Genomic DNA, 27,927 nt, shown 5'->3' on the forward strand with positions numbered 1-27,927 from the left:
CTGATTACTGAGTGTCAAGATGAGGAATGAGAGTCTCTTACAAATCCATGTACGTAGGGCCAAAAGGAATATCCTTTTGTAGCTTTTTAAAAAGTAGCACAAAATGAAACGTCCAATGACCTTTGTTACTCTGACAGGAGATAATGACATTGGTCAGTGGGGTACAGAGAGTGAAAGGAAGGGAAGCTGCCCTACCCTGTTGTGTTCATCCCTAGCAGTAAAGTCAGAGCACAGTCCCACTGCCAGCGCGACCACACTCTGCGACAAAAAGCTCCACTAGTACGCCAAGAGGCCAGGAATTACTTTAATGATTTTTTAAAAAAAAGTTTAAATGGCAGCACAACCGTAAAGTTGGTACATCACAGAAACAAAGGTCTTTGCAGGCAACACTGATTGGGAATAGCAAAACACTTGATTGGTGAAAAAAATGCAACTCTAAATTATATACAATAGTAGCTAAGGGTAATATTGAAAAACAGTCTTATTTACTGTGACTCAAGATTTAACTTGCCATTATCTATTGCTTATTTATTCAAGGTTGTAAATAATACTTATATAGAGACATAGAGATGTGTAAAAATGAAACATCGTGAAAAAAATACAATTTTTCAATTTCATATGAAACTCAAAGTATAAGTTTTGTCCAATATGGAATGTACCTACATTTGTTTACATCAGGGCTCTAAAATCCATTTAAAAATTGATTTTTGTTTTTAAAAAAGAAACAACTGACCCACCATGCAAGTCCGCTGTATAGCTTGCTGGCTCAAAATGAGCATTTTCAGGTGAGGTCTGTTTTTTCTGCCCAAAGTCTACTATGATTTCTTAGTTGTACCGGCCCCATCGTGGAAAGAGTTTCCATGAAGTCTGATGGCAGCATCCGGATGAGGGACAGTCTGGGTAACAGGATGCGAGTAGAGAAGAGAGAAGTAAGAGCCCAAATCCTTATGAAGGATGACATTCAGTTGTTAAACTTTAAGGGGTAGCCAATGGCTTTTTCCAGGCACTCAACTAAAGAGCCAGCGGAAAGAAAATCCCTCTCTACTTCTACAAATTTGATATAGATGGATTTGGGGGAAACTCCAGGATCCACAATACAGTTCTGAGACAAGAACCCATTAATACCGACCCAATCTTTGCTGAAGGTTTTGGTATTTGCTTGGAAATGTAAAAATAAGCATTGCTGCAGAGTCCTGACCTCAGCGATCCCGAGGTAGCAATAGATAATTCGGGTAGGTTCTATTTCCACCTGTAGTGAGGCTTGTGCTGAAAGGGTTTCCAAGTCAACTCGGCCCTCCTTTCCTGGGTCCAGGGAATGTCGCTCCATGTGGGGTGAGGGGGGCCTCTCAATACACTCTTCGTAGCCAATGGCATAAAGGCCTGGGCTTTTGGGAATGCCTCCCGGCAATAAATACTGAACAACGTTCCCACCGGTTGGTTTGGAGTGGGCAATGGGTATCCAGTCAACTTCCATGTGCAGCTCCAGGCACCGCGCCTCACTGATAGTGATCTCCAAGAACTTGTAGTAAACGTTTTTCCAGTTCATCTTCTGCACCCGGGTCATGATGATCCGTCCCTCAGGCTTCTCAGAATTGAAGTACTCCCGGAGTCGCTTGCCAAGGGGCACCTGGGAGCTGATCTCAGCATAATGGTAACGGATATCCTCTTTCCAACGGGTGTTATAACCAATTCCAAAAATGGCCAGTTTATTAGAGAGATGAAGCCTTGAAAAGTCTGTCCAGCTCTGAAACAGTTCCCATTTCAACTGTACTGATTCCAAAATCTGTATGATATTCTGCATGATGTCTCTTTTCCTGGAAAGAGAAATGAAAGTCAGATTCTTCAGGTGTCTAGATGGGCACCGTCCAGTAGAAGTTTCTGCAATGGTGGAAATGTCCTGTGTCTGTGGCTGTCCAATACGTTAGCCATTGCACTTAAGATGTGGCTAGTGTGAGTGAGGTATTAAGTTTTTAATTAATTTTAAATTACATTTAAATAGCCATAGGTGACTAGTGGCTACCATATTGGACTGTGCAAGTCCAGATAATCATAGTATTAAAATCTGAGACATGCTCACCCTTAGGAAGTCCCTAGGAACTAGTGAAAAACTGCTTTCCATAACTTCTAAAGTCTGGCTGTATTCCACTTAGTAACTATTGATACATAAGACCCCAGGATTTCAGAAACCAAGGATCATGTACTTTTTAAAGTGGCTAGTATAGTGCATATGATGACCTTCAGACCTAACTACCAAAAGCAGGTGAAGGATGCTGTATTTAGAAAAGTAACCAGTAGGTATCACTTAAAAGAATGAACACATTCATTTCTAACTTGGAAATTCTGAAAGTTCAATAAGTTTGGCCCATACATGCTGGCCATAGGAAAATATACAACTGATTATGACTATTGATCTGATACAAAAACATGAAAAAAGGACATTTTCTTCTATTTGTCTGAAATACATTACTATTCCCAAATTTAAAAGAACTGTCAGTTTAGCACAGAATTAAGATCCGAGAATTCAGATGAAAAAGTTCCATTATTAAGCTTCAGTTTCAAGAGAAAAAAAATTCCAGATAATGAATTGAGATTTTTCTAAAATATATTTTATAAAGGGAAGCAAAAGTATAGAAATTATTTCAGTTTTGATTTGGACAGTTAACAGAAGAAGACAAAGTACAGGGAAATTCTGGTTTCACGTGCTGCTTAATTCATGTAATTCCAACGGATACTTCATGATGATTCGTACATTTATATGAGGATATGAGGATATTTCTCAGGTAGAGTACAACTTTGTTGGAAGACTGAGGTTTGTTAAGTATCAACTTAGCAACAAACAATTACACTCGACATCAATCATAGGTTTAAGCTACAAAAATACTCAACTACCACACTCACATACAATCAAACACAGGCCAGAAAAGAGGGTGTAATGGTGGTCTGCTAACAGCTTCTTGGAAGGCGACAGATCCTGGAAACTTTATTCTTAAATGCTCATACCTTCTGGAAGAGCTTTTGGAACAAACTGGGGAACCTTCCACATAGTCATTCTCTCTTACTTTCCTTGATTTTCTTTTCAAGATGGCAAAGAGCTAATGTTTTGTTGTCAGTTGCTTCTTGAACCAAAGACTGCCCTGGACTTATCCTCCACACTTTAGTTTGTCTTGAAAGCTACTCAAGTATCTAAGTGGCCATCAGGATGAAATCACTGCATTTCTGGAGATTGTTTCTCTTCTCAGAGTACACAAAGGCACTCGATCACTTTTCTAATATTTAGATTGTGGTGCTTGTGAGGCTAAGACATAGGGCCATGTTTCTGCATGGGTCAATGCCTTGAAGCAAAATTATCTTTCCTAGCTACCATTCTTCCTGTCCTCTTTTAAAATATTTTACTGATCTCAAGGAGGACTCGGCTAAGGAGGTGGGATGGAGAGCAGAGCTTTTTGTCTGTTTTGCTCACTGCCGTACTGCTATGCCTGACATACAGTAGGTATTGGATAAATCAGTGGTGACTCTTCTTCGTGGGTGAAGGATGGTGTATCTGACTACAGGCTATATCAGCTAGTTCAGGCTAATCCCACCTAAACCTAGAGTGAAAAGATCCCGTGCCCAAATGAAGTTATTTTATTCAGCACTGTCATAGCCCTAAATCATCAATAAGGAACAGTTCGGAGGAAACTGTTGCATTGGGAAATGAATTGCCTCTTAGAACCCTCTCACCCCGTGAGCTGAAACCTGGAGTAGAGGCAGCCACACAGGACATTTCTGCAGAGCCTGTCAGTTTCCTGCCCCACTGATCTGATCTCGGCCTGAAGCTCCCTGGGCTCAGGCCTCAGATGAGCTATTCACACCTATGGAGCACAATGAGAACTAGATCCAGTTATTGAAACAGTTCCTGAGAACTGTCTGTTCTATTTCTGAAGTTCCAACCGTGGGAAAAGTTCAGGGGGTCTGAGACTGGTGACACCAATTCTGTGAAGCTTGAGTTCATCCCTAGTTACGTCAATTGGGCCTCCCCTGTAGTTCCTAAGCACTTGCTTTTTGAGTCCCAAAATGGAATATTATAAGGAATTTAAGTGTCCCTCTGGCCCTCCTATCATTTCACTTAACCCCAGACAAACTCTGGGCCCTGTGACTTATCTCTGTATCATATTTAAACATCCAAATACCACATGCACACCCAGGAAAATACCATAAACACGCTTATTTTCATATATTTATTTCTTCTTGTTGTATACAACATTCTCAACATGTTGGATTAACCACTGGAAAGCTTACGCTAAAAAGATGAGGAAGAACAACTAGACATGCTTTCTCAGTGGCATGGCTGTAACTCTCATAGCATGCTTCATTACAGCAAGACTTTGGTCATTATTTAGGTAAATACACTTTGTAGAAAGGTGGAACATCTACTTACTGTGCTTCTTCAGAAGACTCTTGTTTTATTTTTAACGTTCTCTTTGTGACAGGTATTTCATCTGAAAAACAGAGGTTTTGAAAAAAGTTATATTTTCCTAAGTGGTGGCATACATTTATGTAGCTAAGTAGCTATATGTCTACTGTTTGTTCCATACTTTCCAACGCGAGAACTTAATTCTAGTGTCAAACACTGTCCAATGCCAGATTTATAAATATAACTCTTACATAATGAGATGCATACATTTATATGCAAGATCAGAAACCAGCTCTACAAGTATAAAATTCTTCAAGGTCACCAGTGGATTTCTAGCTAGGAGCTTAAAGCTTAATTTCATGGCAAACATGATTTTTAAAGGAACGAGAATGAAAATAATTCTGTTCTATTTAGACTTTCTATGTAGGTTTTAGAGAGCAATTATTCCCCTAATATCAGGATCAATATATACTGTGCATGTCATTTTTTTCCCCAAACGTTTAGGTGACTTAACTCTCTCCAGCAAAACCAGAGTTAGAGGATGCCAAAGTAATTTAGATCTTAGTACCGTTTTGAAATTAAGAGGTAGTGATCACTTAGCATCTGCCCTTCTTATTCTTCTAGTCATCAATTCTCTCTCTTACGTTGTGTTAGTCTTACAGTTTTATAACCTCTTCGCTCCCTCTCTCTTCTGATATTTGAGAGATCCCTTTAGATACAGCATTCACAAGAAATATTAACATTTAATCCTTTTTTTTTCGAATTAGGCATTTCTCTGTCATCAGGAGTTCTGTAAAATAGTGCCCATTGGCTTTTGTCTTAAGCTAGGGAGGCACATTTATAGTACCAACCCTACTTATCCTTCCTTGGGGGCTACCTGAGTATTTCACTGGAGAGCGAGAACATTTACTTATAAGTGAGCACTCATTACACAACTTGCTATGAATGTACAAAGGTTGCAGCAGCAACTTGATTAGTACTTGCAAATTATGAAAACTAAAACTGGAGCATTTATGGAAAAGAAAAAAGAAAAACAACTACATATACCCTCTTAATTAGTCCACACAAGTTTAGATTTGATGGCCAGTTTTGTTCTCCATTTTTTGTGTGTGTGTGTGTGTGTTTTGTTTTGTTTGTGTTTTTTTCCATTTTTAATGTGAAGACTGGGAATAAATCATTCCAGCTGCTGTTGGGATGGGATCCTTTACAGAGTGTGAAGGAGTATGATCCCTGATAATGTTCAAATACCAGCTCCTTTCAAACCAAGGCTTCCCTTCATTGACTGTTCAGACTGAAGCCTGGAAAGGGACCTTTTGCAAATCACGGTCAGGAAGAATAAAAGTATTGGGGATAAAGGAAGGAAACGACAGTTATATCTATACCAGTCGAGCCAGGAGTCAACACGCTTAGCAGTCACCTTAGAACTAAGAGGTGCAGGGTATTTTTAATTGTGTAGCCTGTCACTGAGCTTCCTTGTGCAGCTCAGAATTAGGAATTCTTCTGTGTCTTTAGGAATTTTGTGGAACCCAAGTCACTAAGCACTAGGCTGGTAGTTTAAGGATGCCCAAACAGACTGGCTATATGCGTGGTGTTGTCGGTGGGAACGGTATACGCAGATATTACAGATATGAAGTACCTGTGCACACATAAAGACATGTATATGCACGCGCACGCACGTGTGCGTGCACACACACACAAGCAACATAGATGCTGGCTCTCTTACCCAATTCCTGATCTGTTGGATAGCCGTGGAGATCCTGACTGTGGTTTCCCCAGTCCTCCTGTGAATACTCCTCCATAGTGCTGCCATCTGACTCCAGCTCCTGGTACAAGCCACTACTGTTAATAAGTACAGGCTGGCAGGGCTGAGCATCCCATCCTCCCTGACCAAACACCTGTTCCAACTGTTCAAATGTGTAACTGCTCTTTCTTTTCCCAACACCATGTTCTTTCACCCGACTGTAACACCTGCGAAGGGTCTAAGACACAAAGTCTTTTGTTATTCCTTTAAAGCTGTACTTCCTCTTCCAGGTACGGACCACAGATATTAATTACTATTAGACAGACACAGACAGACAAACACAGACACATTGTTACAGGAATGCTAGATTTTAAATTCATGATTATATTAGAAAAAAATACTAATTTAGCATTTACTCAAACATGTTATAATTCAAACAATTACTTTGCAATTAATTATCCATTAAACAACAAGAAACATTACGACATTATTGCATGTGTCCCATACACGTATCTGTACACCCCCACCCCCATTTTAAAAGAGTAAGAAAAAAAAAAAGGAAAACAAGAAATACCAGCCAGCCAATAGGATGCACACCTGCCACAGAAAAGAAAGAGCTGCTATTTGTGCCCAGAATTTGGAAAAAGTGAGGGGAGGGAGGACAGAAAGAAGAATTTCCCAAAGCAAAGAATATAACCTTCCTTACCCTTGATAAGAAGGAATACGGGGTAAAAACAATTGCCTAAACAAATCAGCTGGTAAAACTTGTTACTTACATAGTCCATAATCTATACTAACTCACTCTGTCTTTGGGGAAGTTGCTAAAATTTAAAAGAGATCAAATCAATAATGCTACAGATTCCCAGTCTCAGACATCAATTATCAAGAAATACACTAATACCTACATCTAAAAATTAGCCAGTGATAATACTAGTCTATACTACCAACTCAAACCGCCAGCCAAACACACCAACAAATGAAGCCCATGATTTCCTTTTGCGGGGGAAGTGAGGTGGAAGGGTGTTATTTCACTTCTTTTTTGTGGCACACAGCAAATATCATTATGCAAATCCACAGATGAAACCTGGATAGCTCTACTATCTTGCACAACCCTTCAACTTGCTTCGTGGTCTTCTAACGCGTATTTCTGATGATTTCCTTAGTTTCATGGTACATCTTATACTATCTTACACGACATTTCAAAAGATAAATCAAGGACTTAGTCCCAGTCCTTGTGCCTTAGTTCCAAATTTAGTTTAGTTACATTCGTCCTCTGTCCCATCGCTGTCTCCTTTTGTTCCTTCTACTCTCCTCTCCACTCTACTAGGTTTTACTCTGAGGATTTTCGTTGACAGACAAGACCCTTTTTCTCTGGTGGCTCCAAATACTTTCTAACTCAGCTGTGCCAAACAAGTCCACCTCAGGCTTACTTTACACACATTAGCCGGACTATAAATTTCTCCTGAATGTGAGATGACTCTCCATAAGCCAGTATGTCCTCTATTCTCGCCAAACAAAGACAACTCTGAATAATCTTTATCGGGCCTCCTCGGAAGTTCAGTACCTTTAAATCGCAGTTGATAAGCTACAGGAAGACACTCTGTCAAATACTTTGCAGATCTGTCCCTCGAGGCCAGAAATCCAGATGGGCAAAAGGAATAATAAACCTAAGACACGGATGATGATCTCCCTCTGACAAAAGCAGAGGAGTGGCTAGAGTCACCCCGTCCTAAAACCAGCCAGCCTATCCCCTGCCTCATTCTCCCTTTCTGGAGATTTCTTCTGGTGCCTCAAATGATGCCTTAAAGAAGTTAGGTTTCTGCCACACTTTAATTAGTGTTCCTCCTCTCTCTTTGTAAAGGAGAGTCACAAGTACGTAACACACAACTTTCTGGAACAAACCAGAAATGAACCTGGGAAACGTGTGATGAGCAACCCTTCCAATGGAAGGAGACAAATGCCTGCAGCAGATCTCATCTGACTTCCTACACACTCCCCTTCCCGGTGCCCTCTGCCCTCCCCCCAGGGACTGGAATTTGAATTGCAAACATCTCCTATTTATTTTTATCTCACAATGTCTACTTTCTGCCCTCCAAGAACACCCCAGCCACTCTTCTCAGCTCCTCCAAGGACCGTAAATGGAGAGTCCCAGCCATGTCCCTGTCACCCTTCCAAGGCCATAAATGGAGATGGAAACCATGCCACTGCTCACTACTTACTGGCCGCCTAGAGAAAGGCATTCAGCACACAAAAGAGCCCAGCTGGATCTGTCATGGAGGGTTATTTCAGAAGTCAGGGAATAAAACTAACATTCCTTTGAAGGAAGGGGCCACACTTAGGACGTGACCTAGGCGTAAGCAAAGCCACCAATCTTTGACACTATATATGGTGGGAAACCACAGAAAAGATTTACTTTCTCTGAAACCACCGAATCGAGCTTAAAATTTCACTTGGCTTGTGTAATTATGAATAAGGAAACTAGAAATATCTAAGCGTTCTAGATATGGAAGAATAGTCAGATGATATATTTTATATTTCATCAAAAAGGCCTAACAGATCTTGCCACCTCTTACTTTGTAGTGTACTTTTGAAATACACTTTAATAGTGCAATATGCTGATACGTAAAATATCTATTAGGCGTCTGAATGCAAAATGTTTGGTAACTCCTAAATGCATATGATAGGCATCTGATGTGTTGAAAGATTTCCAAATTGACTTTAACTCTCTCAAGACATAAATATGCAAAAGACGTATCTTCTGGATTCAGTAAAGGCCACAGATCCAAGGAGAGGCTGTTTAAATAGCACATATCAACTAAGAAAAAAAAGCAAGAACTTAAACGTCAGCTCGACTGCTACTATAAGAAACACTGGTATTTAGATAAACGAGAGGGACTTTGGAAATGGATAAAAAGGACATATGGAGACCTTCCAATTCTTATCATCCATAATAAATCAGAAAAGGTTACACTTTCCACACTCTACATGATTAACCAAAGCATATAACTAAGTGATTGTGTGTCTCTGTCAACAGTCCTAAATAAACCAACGTAACACCTACTGTAAATCTTAGATTAAGAAAATGCTCTGGAATCTAGGAAAAACGAAGTCTTGCCTCCCATTTTGGACAGCTGTACCAAACCCAACAAGAGCCTCAATTCAGCTTCCTTGGAGAACCATTTCCTGTTCAACACAAAAACCTTGTTTCTCTTCCTTCTTCCTTTACCTCACTCATCTTAGAAAGTTACAGTCACTTAGCTCTAGCATTTTTTTAAAAATTAAGATCTCAGAAGGCAAAGAATTTGCTTGAAATTATTAAAGACTATTCTAGTCACAGTGAAGAAGAACACTTTCCTTATTGTTAGGAATGTCCGTGGTAAATCAGTGTTACTGTCTCCTCCCTGGGACAAGAGCTATGAGATAATACTATATCCTGAGTGAAGTTATAAGGATAGAGGTCAGGAGAAGTCAAAAAAATCTGAACAGAAGAACTAAAGTATAGGAGACAACCTGACCACGTGGTCAGATCAGAGAAGTCCAAAGGTAGATCTGATGTAGAAGAAATGCCAAGTGAATGCTTGGTAAATCCACCGTGCCAAGTGTTCAATGACTAGGAAAGGAAAAGTACCACAGGAAAGACGTGAAGGACGTCCCATTACCAAAGCAGGGAGAAAAATCAGATGGCTGACAACTGACAATTTATAGACAGAGGGAAAGTTTTGCCAAAGTTTAAGATTACAGTGAAAGAAAATGAGAGAATAAAGATGACATTCATTGTGGATGAACGTAAGGGGAGTCTGGAGGTAGGGGATGGGGCAGGGAAACAAAGGCAGGAGTTTTAGATTGGCAGGATTGGGGGTTTAACGGCAGCAATGCAGAGAAAGACCCAGGGTTACAGTACACGTAACATTAAATATAGTGCACAGCGCAGCTGTCTTGCCAAAGTAATAAATCCAGTATTGGGTTGTATAAGCAGAGGAATCACATGTAAGCTATGAAGGTGGCTCTTCCTCTCTATTCAGCACCGGTGAGGCCACAGCTGGAGCACAGCATTCAGTTCTGGGCATCGAACCAGCTACAAGAGAGGGAAATTGTAGAGTTCAGAAAAGGGCAAATCAAATAATGAAAGGCTTGGAAAATAAGATCTTTAAGTAGGGCCAGTGGTTTCATCAAAGCCCTTCCTGATATTATATAAGCTACTTTGGGGATACAAATAAGGTTTCTTTTGTTTCAGTGTCCTCCAATCCCTCCTTTGACTTTCAAGAAGTGGGGAGAACAGAATTCCTCCCTGGTATGGCAAAGTAGGAAGCAAGCTAAATAAATCATATGAGCACATGCCAACCAATTCTGCTGCTGGCTCAATCATTTTCTCAAAATGTGCCCCATTTCATACAATCATAAAGTCATCACCCTGACAAAACCACTGTTCTAACAGAACTGTCTATCGATGGAACAGGGTATATAACAGGGAGGAACGGAAATAAGGCATCATTGCCATATAAACGTGTTGCTTAGAAAACACCGGCATGATCAGTCTAAGATGTCAGATGAAAACAGTCATACTGCAGGGAGGACAGCTTAGTTCTAACAGCGGGAAACAGTGTTATAAGAAAAAACAAGCAGTGAAACAGATTTTCAAATGTAGTTGTCAAACTGCCATACGAGAAATGACTTACATATTATAGTTTATCTTAACCCTCTGCCAACTAAATAGGATTAAATTTAAAATTCTTTAACCCAAATGATTAAATAAAGAATATACTTATTTGCAAACAAAATCTTAAAAATCACATACTATATTCCACAAGAGACAGGGGAAATTACACTGGGAGCAAATCTCCAGTGACTGTTTATAAGTGTTAAGAACAGTACCTCAGCCTAAGCAGATGTGTACTGCAAAGCAAAGGAAGCTTTGTGAAACAGATCTATCCTCTTCCTTTAAACTAAAGCTACTGCTTTACTGTGTTGCAATTAGTTGCTCTTAGTTAACCGAGGCAACAGAACAATACTGAGTTTATTTCAATATCTCTAAGAAAGACTCAAGATTTCTTAAGTTTTATTTTCTGTGAGCACAAATGCAGGGGGGAAAAAAACCCTGAAATGGCAGACAACTGTAAAAACATTTCTGCACAGTAAGAGGGATATTAAGGACATAGTATAAATTGCTATATATATTTTTGACACAGAGCTGTAACTAATGATGAGGAAGTCACTTAAGGTAAAATCCATCTGGGGCCAGTAGCAGCTTTACTACCTGCTTTCTTAGGTTTTCTGTACATTAAAATTTGGCAAACTGACTTGCCAATCACCTAATCCTTTAAAACCAACCAACCAAAAACCCCAAGAGGAAAACCAAAACCAAAAACACAGCACTTGTTTCACACTCCCCGGTTCTTAGTGCTACAGAAGTTTTGGCAAGTGAGAAACCTTTTTATTCTTAAGATTTCCTTTTCCTTTTCCACTCCAGAGCAGAGGTTCTTAACTTCTCTGAGTCCTGGATTCCCTCCCCAGAAGAACACACATACAAAACTGTTCCACACAATGTCATGGGGAACATGGACTCTCTGAAGAGCTCATACAAGAACCTTCGGTTAAGAAACTCAGCTCTACGCCATGTGGTTGTTTCTTCCGTAAAAAAATATAATAGGTATTAGTCAGAAACCCTAAAAATGAGGTAGACTTAGTCTGTGTCATAGGTTTCACAAGAGAGTCTGGAGACTGGGGCCAGTTCAAGAATAACTTCTCCAGTTTCCTCAGTATCCTGCTCATTTAGATAAAGCAGCATTAATATTTGCTTTAAGAGGTAAATTAGCAAAATTGTCATTTCTTGAAAGAAACAATTTCAATCAGTAAAAGCATACAAGGATATCAACTTACTCTTCACAAAAATATAGCGCTTTTTTTCTACCTGCTGGGGAAGAAATGTTTTTTGTGAAGTGCCAATTAAACAATAATAAATGATTCATAACATGTTGATCACCTGTTCCAGTTGTATCACATAGTACTTGATCATTCACTATCTGATTAACTTATCAATAGAGATGCTAGATAAATTACCTAAGGTAACAACTTAGGGAAATGCACACACCTAGAAACAAGTATAGGAAAGTAAGTCTTGACTACCTTCCTTAGTGGATAATGGCTAAGCCTTAACATTTCCCCATTTTAACACTGCCTGAAGACTAAAGGGACTCAAAAGGAATAGGCAATGTCTACACGAATTCAATCCTTAACTCAAGGGGATCAAAATCTGATCCGTTATTCCACTGAAACTGTCATGGTCAGCAATGCCTTCTTAATTACTAAGAACAACGGTCCTCAAACTTTGTCCTTAACTCATCTGACTTTCCTGCAGCACTTAATACTATTAATTACCTATCTGTGTCACCATCCTTGCCAAGTGCCTCTTTTCTAAAACTTCCTGTAATACACTGATTGACAGAGAGCGGGTGGAGCTGCCCAAAGCTCTGATAGCAAACCAGGTTCCAACCTCCAAAACATTAGAGAAGTTTTGAATGGAAAAGAACTTTAGAGATCATCTAGGTCTAATTAACAAATGCGGAGTGGAGGCCCCAAGACAAGTGAGTATTCCTTCAAAAGGCATTTGCATAGAAAAATTACTAAATGCCACTCACAAAATGTTACTGTATCCTAAGAAAGCTATTCCACTAGATTGTAAATTCCATGAGGTAGGGGTTATGTCTACCTAGTTCGCTGTTTCCCGGAGCCCAGAATAGTGCCTATCACATAAGGATTGTTCAATATATATTTATTAAATGAACTGAGGTAATTTTAAAGTAGTAAATCACTACCAAGAAGATCAAAAATTTTTTAGCAAAGAAAATCAGGAAACTCATTGGTTAACCACAACGATGGATTATATTTATAAAAAATAAATCCAAGGTAGGTAGGACTCCTAAAACCGTTTGAAAAAAGTAGGAGCCCTAAAGGGTATAAAACAGTTACAGTTATAATTAGCAAAGCAAATTAATTTCTTTGTAACAAAGGAGGACTAACAACAGAGGGCAAGGCTATTTTTAAATATCTACCATGTTACACTTTCTTTGCGGGGGTGGGCGGGATTACCTGCCAAAGGGAGCTCTGTAACCCTGTCCAAATTTTATTATTTCTTATGCCTTACAAATTGAATAAATAAAATATTCGAGAATGTAATATTCTTTGACAGTAGTTCTGTCAAAGATAGAAAAGGAAAAAGGATCCAACTGCTTCCTGGATTTTAACAGGGTCAGATAGAAGAATGACCACCAGAAACCAAGAGCTCCTGCCTCTCTGGAGCCTTGGTCTTTGTGGGGAACTGTCCAGGATTGAATTCTATCAGCTGCACTTCTTCCCGAATCTGCCTATCAACGACTCACTTTTGTGTCTATAACTGGTCAGTATGTCTTCATGAGGGAGAAATACTTGCATAGAACAAATCGTTCAGGAAGTTTTGTTCTCACTGAGTATCAACTCCTAAGCTTTCTAGCTTCCTCCATGCTAGGAGCTGAGGGTCTTAATCCATTCAGATTATGAAGAAAAAAGCCCTCAAGGAGGACAATACTAATTGTCAGAACCAAATACCTTTCGTTGCTCAAGGAACTATACTCATATGGCCATAAAGCTTTTAACTCTACTCTGTATGTAAATCATACAGATACTCATACAAAATCTCATATTGGCAGCAATACTAGATAATCTATACCTAGTATGTATGGTCATGTTTAAGGGCTTCTTTGGGATACAAGAACCCTTCTAGACATCTTCAAGGGCTTCTCCATTTAGAACAAGACAGGTAAAAATATTACGGTTTACTGAACTACTTAACTATTTCAGACAAAAGCAGCAGGTAGTCAGTCATCAAACATAGTCAGATAACACTATGTATCTAGAACTTCCCACCTAAAAGGGAAAAGAAATCAGTTGTTTGGTAAAGCACTGACTTGAATTAGAGGTTATTTTCATCTGACCTCCTATATTACCTCTGACGTTGCTACATTAGCATCTCTGTTGAATCTTTTCTCAGTACTTCCCATCCCACGGCACCACCTAGAAGTAGTATTTGGATGATATTAAAATGGTAACTTTTATTAGTACGTGAGAACTAGAAAACACACTCAAGAGAATTACCTAAAATATATCTAGGATAGCAGTGACAGCCATTCATCTTTAAAGTCCTGCCATACAAACACCGTGCATCACGCAATGACTGTTCTGTAATCAGCGGTGTCTAAAGGTTAGGCATTACACGTGCACGCATACACACACATTCCAAAAATCCTCACGGACCTTTATCATTACAACATTGTATGGCTTCCCAAACAGCAAGGTACTTTCTTATACTCATGAGACCAACGTTTATGCAGAGCAGGCTCACCCCTGAAATAGGTCACTTGATTCCTTTCATATGGTGACCATGTGATTCTCTGTTTTGTAGTTATTTTGTTACTAAAAACTACCCATCTGTGATGCAAAGATAACTTACAATACAGATTTTTTTTCCCATTAGTAAGTTTTATGTATTTGGTTGTGAAAAAAAGTAATTTGGACATCTAAGATAAAATCATCTAAAAAGTAAGGTTATTAGAAATCCTCCATCAAGATATCTGGGTACAAGCATTAAGTCAAGATTCAGTCGACTGTTAAAACCTGGTAAATATTAACTTACTTTAAAAGGGTTTAAAAAAATTTTTTTTTTGCATTTACATGGTATAAACTATAGGTAATAAATGCATGAAAAGAATACATCTTCACATCCTGACATATAAACTTTCTATGAAAAATCTGAAAATAAGCCTGTTTTAAGTTTAGGTGCCTGTCCTTGGGCAACCTGAACTTATTTAGGAAGTTGTTAGAAAGAAATTCAGGTGATCATAACACTTTTTATAGCTCATTTGGTAGCATTTTTATATTTTACTCTTACCTTTACGAGGACTGCTAAAAGCAATCACCATATGAAAAAATGTCTTTACCTTCTACAAAAATCAAAACATTTCCACAGGTGGCTCAAAGTCCCATGCAAAGAAAGTAAACCATAACTACCATTTTCTCAGTGCCTACCATGTGCTGAGATTTGGGGTAAGCAGCTTACACTTATTATTTCTAATTTTTACAATAAGGCTAAAAGAGAGGGTCCCAGGAAACAGACGCTGAGGAGACCGTGCAGGAGGCTTAGCGCAGAGGGCTCTTCAGAACAGCACTTATGAGCAAACGAGGAGCAGGATGGGGTAGAGAGACGAGTTGAAGTAACTCACGGTTGCAGCGGAGGCCTCGGTTAATCCTAAAGTGAGGTATGGAACCTGGATGACCCTTCAGAGTTGCCCTGGATTGAGGCAAGGAGGCTGTACCTTTGTATTTCAGCACTGACCAATCACTGGGTCCCGGATGCCACTGGAGAGGGAGCCTAACCTTGGGCAACGGGAAATTCCTGGGAGAAATCCAACCAGAAGCCATCACCAATCAGTGCTCCAGGCAGCTGGTGGAGATGCACCAGTGTCTCATTCCTGGAGGAGGGGTCCGGGCAGTATATTACATATCACAGAAGATATGTGATGCATCGCTATGTAAAAGAAAAGAGAACTAAGAGAAAGGTAAGAGCTTATCCAAGGTCACTATCAGAGTGTCCTTAATGCAAATTCATCTTAGCTTTCAAAACTAGTACCTGGTATGCTTCTCTCCTGCAGACATTGAAAAGTACAGAAAGTCACTGTATTTACCTTTTTGCCATGGTTGCCGGGAAGTTCATAGCTCGTTTTACTATTTAGCTGAAGTAACCATATTTACCTGCTATACTCCCTGTACTCTGATTTCTCATTTTCTGATTCTATTTTTAGCTTTCTTCATATGCATATTCCCTTCTTTGTGTATCTATATTATACAAGACAGTGTCTCATCCTCATCATCTCCAAGAAGAGTATCCAAATCATTTACACATCAGGTGAACAATGGCAGGCATAAAATAATGGACACTCCGTGGCCTCCTTTGGTAAGCCACATCCTTACCCACTTTTACTGTCAAAAAGTAATTCTACTTTGTAAATGTTTCTCCTTCTATGTCAAACTTACTTCCTTTAAGAGCAGCTGGTAGTCCAATAAATACCATCATGTACATAAAGGCTTGAATGAATGACTGAATGAGCCTTCTACAATAAAAGTCTTATGTTTCAACATTTGTTTTAAATTCTTCCTTGGGACTTCCAAATCAATGTTTCTCACTGTGTTTACAATCTTAGGACACCATGAATATCTGCAAGAATTTTTTAAATTTGTGTTTTCATTTCTATGACAAGAAGCATGTATGAGCACAATGATGTCCATCTGGGTGTTGCTATGTGATTTTGGTATTTTTGGCATTTATGACTTTATGATTTCATTGTTGCCAAAATATTAGTTCAACTGTCAAATTTTAATAAAGGGGGGCTGATAATTCACAAGGTGACAGTATAATCAAGTGGTTAAGAGCATGGAGTCACACTCCTTAGTCTGGCTTCACCACCTGCTAGCTTTGTGACATTAGACAAATTAATCTCTCTCTGCCTCAATTTCTCCATCTGTAAAGTGGAGCTAAAAACAGTACCTCCATCATAGATTTGTTGTGTTAAATGAAAAAATTCAAGCAGAGCATTTAAAACAGTGTTTGCTTAATAGCCTGTACTCAGTAAATGTTAACTATTTGTTATTATTACAAAAATGATAGTCCGACCATTTGGAGACCAAGGTGCCTTATGTAAAGGTCAGTTCAAGTAGAGAAAAAGTAGCAGCAAAGTTTTATCACTAAGCACATGGTAAGAATAACAAACTCAAAAGAACCTTACTGTAGCAGTCAGTATCAGAACCGTGTTTGGAAAAGCAGGTAAGTTTCAGCTGAACTACACCATCCAATATTAAAAGAATGCTCACTTGATTTTTCTGTTTTTTAGTTTTATTAGCACTTAAAAATATTGTATAAAGTTGGTTTTGTTTAATAACATGTGAAATCTATAAGTAAAAGTTTAGATTTAGGTTTGTTACATGTTAAGTAACATTGTTATACAAACATGTTTTTGCCACACATTATTCAAGTTTCATAAACACCTGGCTTTGTCATCACAGCTTCAACTTCATATTTATTCTTTTATAGTTAAAAGCCAATCATTTAACCATTTTCAAAGGTTTATAGTCTTAGCAAGAATATGGTGACTAACACATTGATACATAAACAAGGAAGAAAAAAGGAATCCTAACTACCCATCCAGAGTGAGGATTTGGTCTCACTCACTGCGCAACCTGTTTGCAAGAAGCAGGTGGCAGGCATGAATCAAATAAGAAGTATGAATGACCTTTACATTTTCTTGGAGTTCAATAAAACAAAAAGCATGTAGACCTCTCATTTTTGGTGCATGGAAATTTTACTGGAATTAAAATCAGATTCAGCACTTCTTGAAAAATAACATTTCACAGATATGTAGTTATGCTACAGTGGAGAAGGTAAAATTCTTCCCTTGCTTTTTTCTCTTAATTTTGTAATGTGGTTTACGTAATTTATATTAAAAATATTTTATATTGTTCTAAAATTGGCACAACTCTAATTTCTCAAGCCCAACTATTAACCATGTTTCCTAGTTTGCACAAAAGAGAAGGAACGTTACCTATTTCTGCTGAAAACTGCACCTTCAGGACCAGCACAGACGTGCTTATTATCTAATGACTGCATGAATACCAACAATATGGCACTTTGCTGCTTGGAGGGGTAAAAGTGACAACTGAACGTATCACAATAAGAAGGTGTAATATGAAATCATGTAAATCATTCTTAATAAAGCCAAGGCAAATGTATTTCTTATGCATAATGAAAGGTAGAGAGCTCAAACTTTCTAAGGTCAATGAGGCTGATATAAAGGAATATCATATTTGAGCGGTTTTCTAATTGTGTTGTTTTGAATTAACATATTTAAAATATACTGTTTTCTACCAGAATATAAGCTCTTTGAAGACAGGTGGGGTTTTTTTTCAGTTTTATTCATTGAAGTATTCCCAGTACCTGGCACCCAGAAGTGGCTCAATAGATTTTCACTAAATGAATGAATAAATGAAAACTCCTTAAGACTGTATGTGGCAGTTGAGAGGTCAAATATAAGGTCAAGGTACTTTTTGACCTATCACACTCTTCTTTCTAAATCATAAACCAGCTCTATCCATTTAGAGAAAAGTATTTGTAAATTTTAAATAATAATGATAAAAGCAGGTTTTGGTAGGTATGAACTTTATTCTGGTTTTATTAATATCAAGTACAAACATAATTGACTTTTTGGATAAATGAAGTAATCTGAAGGTAGATAGTAGAGAAACAACATTGTGAGTTTCAAAAATTCAGGCTATTACAACAAAGTCATCTTACACAGGCTGAGAAAATGCAACTAGAAAACATATCTAGGTAAATAACTTCCATTCTACTGTATCACTTTATATTGAATGAAGTATTATTTGGTAGCTCAAAAAATGTAATTTATGAATACAGCCAAGAACACATATATAAAAAGATGATGGCTGTTATTCCTAAGATGTCTGAGAATAAACACAGGTCTGTATTTTACTAATAACACCACATCCCACCCACTAAGTGACAAGGTAACACTCACTTGATTGGTGCCAAGAAAAAAAAGTATTTCCATTGGCTCTCAAGGACTCTCTCAACTACAAATAGGTAAGAATTATACAGATTTAAATACATGCCTTATTCCAATATGAAGACATTTTTCAATTATTCAGAACAATATGGGGGAGACGCCACTTAGATTACAAACCCCAGATAATTTGTAACATATGCAGCACACGAGGTACAGAGTCATTAAGCATTCATTTTGAACACTGAAGGGAGTTTTTGCAATGGTAAACAGCAGGCAGAAGAACGCATTGCATAATCCCCACAACAGAAATAAAATTAAAGACTACCTAATAATCAATGGGCAATCCTAACAACTGTCTAAAATCTAAAGCTTTTTATGGTACTGGTCTTTGTTTTTGAAACTCAAGAAGTTTTTTCTCCCATTTTTTTTTTTTTAACATTTTGTAAACATTACACAGATACAACCATCCAAAGGGTAGGGGACGGGGGACTGCTATTCCACCTCATCCTAGTGATATGAGCAGACTTCAGAGTGCCTGCATGACAATTAACATTTGAAATTTTAGATCTCAATCAAGAGAGTCTGTATATAGCCTGGATGTAACAGACAGGACTGCCCTAAAACAGTGCTTTAGTTGGATCTCATTGGGTTCTAGAACCAACTCTAGGGAATTCCCTGGCAGCCCAGTGGTTAGGACTCTGCGCTTCCACTGCAGGGGGCACAGGTTTGATCCCTGGTCGGGGAACTAAGATCCCACATGCCATGTGGCAAGGCTAAAAAAAAAAAGAACCAATTCTTAAAACTTCGGCTATGAGGTACTGTGATGATCTCTGAGGACTACAACTAAGAATCCTCTGGGTGAGTTGGTAGAGAAGTACATAGTGAGTTGTATGCCAGGTTAAGATCTAATAAATCCGATAAATTAGAATTTTCTGATTCTCCGAAACAGCTCCACTAGTTTTGGTATATCTGAAATCCGTTCTCTTCTCTTCGTTTTCACTGCGACTGCTTTATTTCACCTCCTGTCTAGCTCACTGCAAGGAGCCTCTAAATGGTCTCTGTGCTTCCAGTCTCACCCTTTCCAATTCATTTTCCACCTTACAGCCAGTTCTGGAACCTAAGATGAACCATGCCACTCCCCAGCTGAAAATTCTTTGATAATTTAGGATAAAGTCCAAACTCCTTAGCCCATCATCTGACCTCGTGTTTATGTCTCCCGTCTCATTTCTTACTGCTTCCCACCTCCTTTCACCCTTTCCCTCAAACCCTAGGCTCCACCTGTCTAGAACTACACAGTATAAAATTTTTCACCAGAATATCTGGGACATGACCTGTTCCAAATTAATGATGTTTCTGGAGTTTTGATACCTTAAGTCTAAAGTAGCACAATGATCTCTCAACTTGATCTCACCTCATTCTCTTCCATTCCTTTCTTATCTAACTGCAGGTTCTGGCCCATCAGTACGTTGGGCAATTTTAATGAGCTGCGGGCACCTTTCTAAACACCCCAAGTGGGAGATGAAGAGACAGCGCCCAGGGGAACAGGACCTGTTCTGGTGCAGAGCACCCGGGTTGGCGAGACGGTAGCTAGAGAGACAGGGGTGAATGGAGAGCTGGTAGAGGTTAGAAGGGGTGGTGCAGGTGAGGGGCATTTGAAGACCCCCAGTTTGGGGGAGGGGGAATAGCTGAGCCCTGGGTACAGAGCAGACAAGTAATAATGGGGAGGTGTGACGCCCGCCCACCAGGTGTTGGCGCACATCAGTGGGGTCACATCAAGCAAACCTGGAGCATCCCTGGTCTACCCCATGCCCTCCCGGAATGTGTCACTGCAGCTGCAGGGCCTCCAGGAGAAAGACTCCGGACCCTACCTCTGTTCCGTGAACTTGCAAGACAGTCAAGGCTGTTCGAGGTCACAGCTGCAAGACTTTAGAACTCAATGTGCTGGGTAAGTGAGAGGCACCCGTGGGAGGTTGGGCAGGTCTCTCCCCCAAGAGACTGAGTGTGAAGGTTGGGGGAGGGGCAAACAGAGTGACGGGGGTCCGTGTGTGGGAGCGGGGGAGGGGAGCCGCTAGCCCCCGGATGTGAGTTTTTAACCTGTCTCCCCTCCCCCAGTTCCTAATAGGGTGGAACATACCAGAGAGTACTGCACAGTTAAGTATAGTGTCATTATGTGGGTTAAATAAGTTAATATTTGTAAAGCACTAAGAACAGTGGATGACACATAGTAAATGCTATATAAGCATTATTATTTTGTGAAATTTGTCTCAGTTATACACATACATGTATATATTTATACACATATGTGTATGTTATGTGAGTACTAGGCCACAGGGTAAAATATATTTCTTCTTCTTGTATGTTCAAAAAGATGCATTGCTTTGTTTTTTCTTTCTAGTATATAAATTAAGGAATGAACTAGATAATGGGTATTTGCATAACTGCAATTCAAACTATAAAAGTTATTTATCAAAACATATAAATTTCTAGAATTGGTATGTCCGCAGTTATCCCAAAACTACCGGCTCCACCCTTTGACGAGGTCCTTGATGACACCACCAGTCACTCATGGTGTCTACAACATACCTTCATGCGCTACGGCAAACTGTTCTTCAACGGAAAGGCATGACTTTTTAAATAGCTGATCACTTAAAATGTTTGGAACTGCATTATTTGGATGCTTCCAACTTTGGATTCTTGGACAAAATAGATTTCACTGTATCTGCAGTTTGCACCACTCTAGGCCATGCTGCCTCTGGGCTTTTACCCCAACTCGTGATCCATCTCTATTCTCTTCTGCCCAGTGTAGTCCCCCCTCACCTTCGCGATCCACCTCCTGAAAGCCTAAATTGACATGCCCTCCCTGTGTGTGCCTGTGGCACCATGAGCCTAATGTCCACACAACACCCGGGCCGTGGTCACAGTACTGGCGCTTTAGCAGCCTGACTCCTGCCCTGGAAGGCGGACGCCTTGGCAGTAAACGGTACACTGCTGTATTTCCAGGGCCTCCCACAGGAGGCACTCGAGTACCTGCTGGTTAATAACAAAAAAAAAAAATGAAGTCCTTATTTCAGACCTTAGTATTTAAAGAAACCCTGTGATGAATCTGTCAGATGAGTCTGATGACAGGGAATGGGTAAGATTTCCAAATCCTCCCCCAGGTGCTTGGACTTCAGCCAACCGTTAAGCTCCATGTCTCTCTCCTGTTTCCCATGGGCAGTGGAATTCGAGGGCCCAGGCCCTCTACATCTGCCAAGAAGGATATCGAAAAGACGCTCAAAGTTCTAAAGCAGTGGTCTTTAATTGTGGTACCTATATGCCTTTTTTAATGACAGATCAAGGCACCTTAAACCTTAGGGATTCCTGTCATTCTCAGTCTTGCATGTATTTTTTAGGCATGAAGCTTGGCTGCTGGATTTAGAATAGCCAGAGGAATATAGGTTAGCGATATTGTTTATTTTTAAATGTAAGTGTAATACTGTCTGATCGTCAACATTTTCAACGTATATTTGATAAAACCTATAGATAAGAATTGGAGTGAATCTTTCAGATTCAGGGTACATTATTCAATAAATTTTACAGCCAATTCTCATCTTACTCATCTTATACTAGATTTAATATGTCCTATATCCTGTTAATTTCCCATAAACTTTCAAACATGTGACGAAAAAATTTTAATGTCAGCTTTAAAATGTTCAAGAGTGCACGGATTTCAAAACTCTTTGGGGAGTACATAAGCAAAAAAGTTTGATCACCATTATTCCAAAGGTGTTCTGGCCAATGTAACTGCCACTAGCTAGCCACATATGGCTATTTAAATTTAAATTAATTGAGATTAAAAATTTGGTTTCACAGTCACATTTCAAGTGTTCAATCACCACCTGTGGCCAGTGGCTACTGCACAGTGGCTGCTGGAGAGTGTAGATACGGAACACTCAAATCACCACAGAAGGTTCTATTGGACAGCACTGTCCTAGAGAACCAAGAATATGACATGGTTTGCTCCAGCCAACTGAGGTTATAATACTTTATTCCTTACAGGAAAAGTTCCTCTTCCTGTGATGGTGGACCATATCTCTTGACTTCTACGAGGTTCCTCCTACTCAGGGGTAAAGAGACAGGGAGGGCAAGAAGAAGAAACTTTGAGCTCCTTTTGGAGGTTTGAGTGTGTAGTCAAGAGAATCCTTTCATAAAATAAAGACTTCTTTAATATTCTGAATAATAACTTTTTACCTACATTGTTCAATATGGTAGCCACTAGCAGCCACATGTAGTTATTTATAATTTAAAAATTAATTAATTAAAGTGAAATATAATTAAAAATTCAGTTCCTCAAACACACTAGCCACATTCCAAAAGCTCAGCAGCCACATGTGGCTGGTGACTATCACACGGAACTGCAGCAAACACAGAACGTTTCCATCATTACAGAAAGTTTTATTGAACTACACTGTTTTGTACTATGGATTTTCTAATTTTTTTTCCTTTTATATATCTTCTTAATGAAGGATCCAGAATATTTCAACTCCACTCTTCAGTAGGCTTCCCAAAATGCCAGGAAATAAACTCAGATGCCTGCCTGTTCATGCAGTTTTAACATGTGCTTACTAGATCCCTTACCTCCAAAACTGAAAGCCTAAATATAAATGTGTGGCTAGGAGTCTAGGATGGTCTATTCTTTTAGGATACATATCAAGCCTTTGTCAGATTCACAAGCAGACAAAAACACTGGAACACACAAGCTTTCGGGTGGCAATGACTTCAGAATAACAGAAATGGAAGGAGACAAATCTCACTAAATCTTACAAACTCTCTGAGTGGTATACCGTATTTCTGGAAAATCTTTCAACGATAATGCAGAAGGAAAGTCTTGTCTGCAAACACCAGAGAAGAGTCCTCAGAGATACACAATCTTAAAATGCTTAAACAGGGACAATGGTATCTTTGGGCTCCAAGTTATCTTTGCCCTATTGGTTCTCACAGACAAATAATGACAAGTCTTGATAGCTAAAATGAAGACCACATATACTATACTGTGATTTGTCTGCTAAAGTACAATATTTGTTCCAAAGATTATGATGAATTATGATGAACAGATCTAAGCAAAGTCCCTAAAAGATTAATCATCTTGCTTGCTAGGCAGAAGACTCCCTACCACTTTTAAATTTACCTGATGGGCAACCAGCATTGATCCAGCAAAAACAAGTTTTTCAGGTCATACAATCACCTTGCATTTCAACTTGAGGGAGAGCTAAAAGTACACATCTGTTTCAAAGACATAAAGCCAAACCTCAAGAGGCAAATTTTTGGAGAGCACCCAAAAATATGGGACTTGAGAATGGGTTTTGCAGTGCATCAGATTAGCTGACTGAACTGTGAATACAGCATCTGGCTCAGAAGTGAATGCTTTCATGAATTCCAAGTCTAGATAGGTCTTTCAACTACTACAGTATGGACTGTGCTGAGATCTCTCCCTCCTTTGCAGTTATCACACTTATTGTCTGCTTCTGTCATTCGACACTCAGTCAAGCATACTATCCCCTGTGTTGTCTTGTACAGCTGTTTAACTTTGGTTGTGTGTTTACAGACTTCAACTGCACTGTAGGCTCTCGGACTGTACATTACAGTTCTTTTCTTCGTCCTAACATCTAGCAGACAGTAAACACTCAAGTATTTGGCGAATGGAGATATGAAGACAAGGTCTACAGAAAAGAACAGAAAACCACCTATTTGTTAATCTGACTCCAAAATTAGGCTGAAATTGCTAGGAGACTAAATTTCTTCTGGCAAACGAACAAAAAGCAACAAAACTTTAGAATCAAACAATAACATGTGTAGCAAGGCAGTCTCAAACACATCCATTTTATCCAAATGGCTGAACAAATACCAATAACAGGACATGTCAGACTTCAAAATGAAAGTCTTTGCAGCAATAAAAAAAAAGTTTATATCTGACTTTAAGTTAAAATTCTGTGTGCTTAGAAATATACATATTCGCTTGGAGAGTATTTAAAAATAGTACTTTGGTAGCAAAATCCAAGAGTCATTAATTCAATTTCAATATTTAAAACTTTAATACTTTCACTGTATAGATAAGAGGACTGAGGCACAGTCCAGAGAAGGGAAGTGACGTGCTTTAAGGTTACCCAGGAAGGTGGTCTGCGAAGAGGCTGGGACAGGACTCAGCTTGCTGTTGCCTTCACATGATGAGGTGAAGGATGCTACAACAATATATTGAAACTATGATTAAGGGCAAGTTTCAGGGAAAAACTGAAGTTACTATGTATCATGCTTCCTTTCAAATTTAGAAGAAATTATTTACTGGGTCTACATAATTGAATTTTGATAGATATTTAAATACATTTGACCAGAAATGTAATTGACGCACATGGTGTTCCTTCCCTGGGAGCCTCTGACATGAGTTCACACTTAAGTGAGCTACATTAGCCTAAACAAGATGTGTTTCCAGGTCCATATCTTACTGCACTACTTTGTTTCTATTTTTCAAATTCTAAAGCAAAAAGGATTACTTAATTTCTTTTTGCAGTTCTCATTAACACGATAAAGTGAAGGAGATTTCTGAATTACTTGTTCTAAATTGGCATTTCTGAAACTAGGATCGAAAGATTTGTTTCAGGGGTTTGGGATTCTCTGAGAATTTTCTAAGGTTGTGTTTTTATTTTCATAAATGTAATCTGGAGTACTTGGACATCCACCTCATAATTGTGTAAAGCTATGATTTCAGTGACTACATGTCCTTCTATGCTTAAGATTATAATTCATATTAAGCCTCCTAGAGGGACAGAGCTTAGTTTTTAATGCAGTTTTTTCAAATTGGGTTTCAAAGTCTATGTTTTGGGGTTAAAGTTTGAGTAACACTGCTCTAGATTTCTATACTTTCCAAAATCCTCCTTCTAGACTTCGTTTATTTGGTGAACTTAACAAATATGTATCCAGTGCCTACTATGTGCTAGGCACTGGAAATACTGTTGTGAATAAGAGAGACCAGAACTTGTCCTTACGGAGCTTATAATTCCAGCAGGAAAGACCTACATTGTTAATGAAGAAGTCTGGTTCCTTGGTTGAAATCAGACTTAAGGAGTAGAGCACTTAAAAAAGAAAACAAAAAACAGTTATCTACCCTCCTTGCCAACTGCTGCTGTGGATCAGAGAACCCATCACCATCATCTATATAGTCTCAAAATAGTCTAAGAGCTTGAGGTCAATTTGATCTTATCTGTTTGGAGACAGATAAGACAATCCTCTTTTAAAAATTCTTCAGAGACACTTTATCTCCTTTCCTTGCTTTAGGTTATGTTTCTCATAACCAGACAAAGATGCAACCCAACTAAAGATCTCCTGGTTATTTGAGAAACAATTTTATCATCAGTGAGATTTATAAGTAGTGAGTTTTAGATAAGACACTGTTTCCTTTTGATTGGGAAATTTCTATGGACAAAAATCAATAAAGCTAGAAAAATTACAAATACCTAAAGTGCACTTCTAAACTCAAGAAAAGTTCATGGATAGATGCTAAACAGTACAATGCAAAAACTCTCCCCCAAATTTAACCTTGAACAGAACAACAAGTGAGATTCAGAGAACAGTGGCTACTATTAGCTACTACTTGAATCCTACCTATTAACCATCACTTTAATAACATCCTTGTTCAAAAAAGGCGGGGAGGGGGGGGACGGAACCCAGAGGTACATGTTATCAGGTAAACCAATTTAGTTTTGTAAGTGAGAAATAGGTGTCAAATTCCCTGAACAACAGTTAATAGGTTTGAAATATCTTGGTCTCTGGACCAAATTTTCTAAGCAACAATGCCCTCAGATGAACACTACTTGAGCCAAGATCTCTGGAACTTTGGAGCAATCTCCTTCTCTAGTGTGAGTATGATAGTTCTTACTGGGTTTCTACCCGCCAAGGAGTTCCCCCAAAAGTGTCATCCCTGCCAGAAGCACACAGATACTATAACTCTGAACAAGAAGGAGTTCCGTGAAAACTGGGAGAAAGAATCCTACCAGAATCTTTTAGCAGACACTGTGAAGAGGGAACCAGCTTACCTAAAAAACAACTCCGTATCTGCCAAGACTACAAATCTGAACTCCTAGATTAAAAGTCAGTAGCAAGAGCAAAACGATAACCCGGCTGAAGGTGAAATTTCTAGCCTAAATTAACACAAGGATGGCCAGATGCACAGTGAGAACTTTACTTGTCACCGCAGCCGGCACAACAGCTAAAGCAGGGGAAAACGGGCTTTCAAGAAGGAGTTTAGTCAGAAACATAGCTGGGCCTCAAACCAACCTAACTCTGCAAGCATCACACTCCAAATTCCAGACCAACTACCAGCCAGGCTAACTGTGTGCTCCTAACTCCAAGAAAGCAATACACTATCTGGCTACAACCGAGTCTTTCCAATTCTCCAAAGCACCTCAAGACTTGGTCGCTCTTCGAGTTAGAAGCAAGCTCAAGTCGGAAGCAAGACGACTGACACAAAGGCCATCGTCCGAAGGCGCCTTTCGTACGGCTCTGCCCCTGCCACTCACTTGAAAATTCCTAAACTGGGGGCTCAGCGGCCCCGCTCTTCTGCCCTTGCTCCATCCCGCCCCGGCCGGTAAGCCTCTGCCTAGGAGCCCCCGGCCTAGAACAAAGCGAGGGGCCCCAGCGGTGGGGGCGAGAGGCGCGGGCAGCACGGGGACCGCCGCCCGCCGCACAATGAGAAACTACCAACTTCAGAGCGCAAGAACATCCTCAATTGGCAAGAAAGAGGGGCGGCGGCAGGCACGCCCAACTTCAAACTCAGGAAACCTACGGGCTGGCGGCCATCTGGAAAAAAGCCCCCTTCCCAGGGAGAGAAGAAAAAGGCGGAGGAGATGCGAATCGCCCACCGGGCCCCGGAGGGGAGCCCTGCGCTCAGACCGGCCCCCGCCCCCGAGGCCCGCTTCCCCGCCTTCTCTCTGCCTCTGGTTCGCTGCCCCAGGCCGGGCGGCCGGTTACCTTGATGCGCTCCCGGCACTGGGACGGGGTCCGCTCGTAGCCCAGCTCGGCCAGGGCCCGGGACACGCGCTCGTACATGGCTGGCCCGGGGGCCTTGCTGCCGAACACCGTGCCGGCTCCCTCCAGCTGCTGGTACCGCGCCTCCACCAGCCGCTCGTTGCCCCACACTGCGATGAGCGCGTTCGTCTCGG

The 27,927-nt window shown here is 39.8% G+C and overlaps 1 protein-coding gene across 4 annotated transcripts; it reads right to left on the reverse strand.

Moving 5' to 3' along the window:
* Nucleotides 1-297: 297 nt before the first annotated feature.
* On the reverse strand, nt 298-27,921 carry MSANTD2 (Myb/SANT DNA binding domain containing 2). Of its 4 annotated transcripts, none has more exons than XM_024740768.1 (5): nt 27,737-27,870; nt 10,120-10,209; nt 6,117-6,216; nt 4,418-4,478; nt 298-1,814 (listed from the first exon to the last, which is right to left on the reverse strand). In XM_024740768.1, exons 3-5 carry the CDS (start codon nt 6,190-6,192, stop codon nt 962-964), a joined length of 990 nt encoding a protein of 329 aa, XP_024596536.1. In that variant the 5' UTR covers nt 6,193-6,216; nt 10,120-10,209; nt 27,737-27,870; the 3' UTR covers nt 298-961. The 4 variants fall into 4 exon arrangements, with proteins under 4 accessions (XP_024596536.1, XP_024596538.1, XP_024596535.1 ...); XM_024740770.1 differs by lacking the exon at nt 27,737-27,870 and adding an exon at nt 14,114-16,324; XM_024740767.1 differs by lacking the exon at nt 10,120-10,209 and having other exon boundaries at nt 27,737-27,921.
* Between the last annotated feature and the right edge of the window lie 6 nt (nt 27,922-27,927).

The sequence above is a fragment of the Neophocaena asiaeorientalis genome, unplaced genomic scaffold (assembly GCF_003031525.2).
Source record: "Neophocaena asiaeorientalis asiaeorientalis breed wild unplaced genomic scaffold, Neophocaena_asiaeorientalis_V1.1 scaffold308, whole genome shotgun sequence".
NCBI classification, from domain to species: Eukaryota; Metazoa; Chordata; class Mammalia; order Artiodactyla; family Phocoenidae; genus Neophocaena; species Neophocaena asiaeorientalis.

What these genes read in the sequence shown, in the direction of transcription:
- MSANTD2 (XM_024740766.1), bottom strand. Translation starts at nt 27,814, where the DNA reads ATGTACGAGCGCGTGTCCCGGGCCCTGGCCGAGCTGGGCTACGAGCGG. An exon ending in TCCAACAGATCAGGAATTGG is followed by an intron (nt 4,479 to 6,116) that starts GTAAGAGAGCCA and finishes TCTGTTTTTCAG; the next exon opens with ATGAAATACCTGTCACAAAG. An exon ending in GAGTCTTCTGAAGAAGCACA is followed by an intron (nt 1,815 to 4,417) that starts GTAAGTAGATGT and finishes TTCTCTTTCCAG; the next exon opens with GAAAAGAGACATCATGCAGA.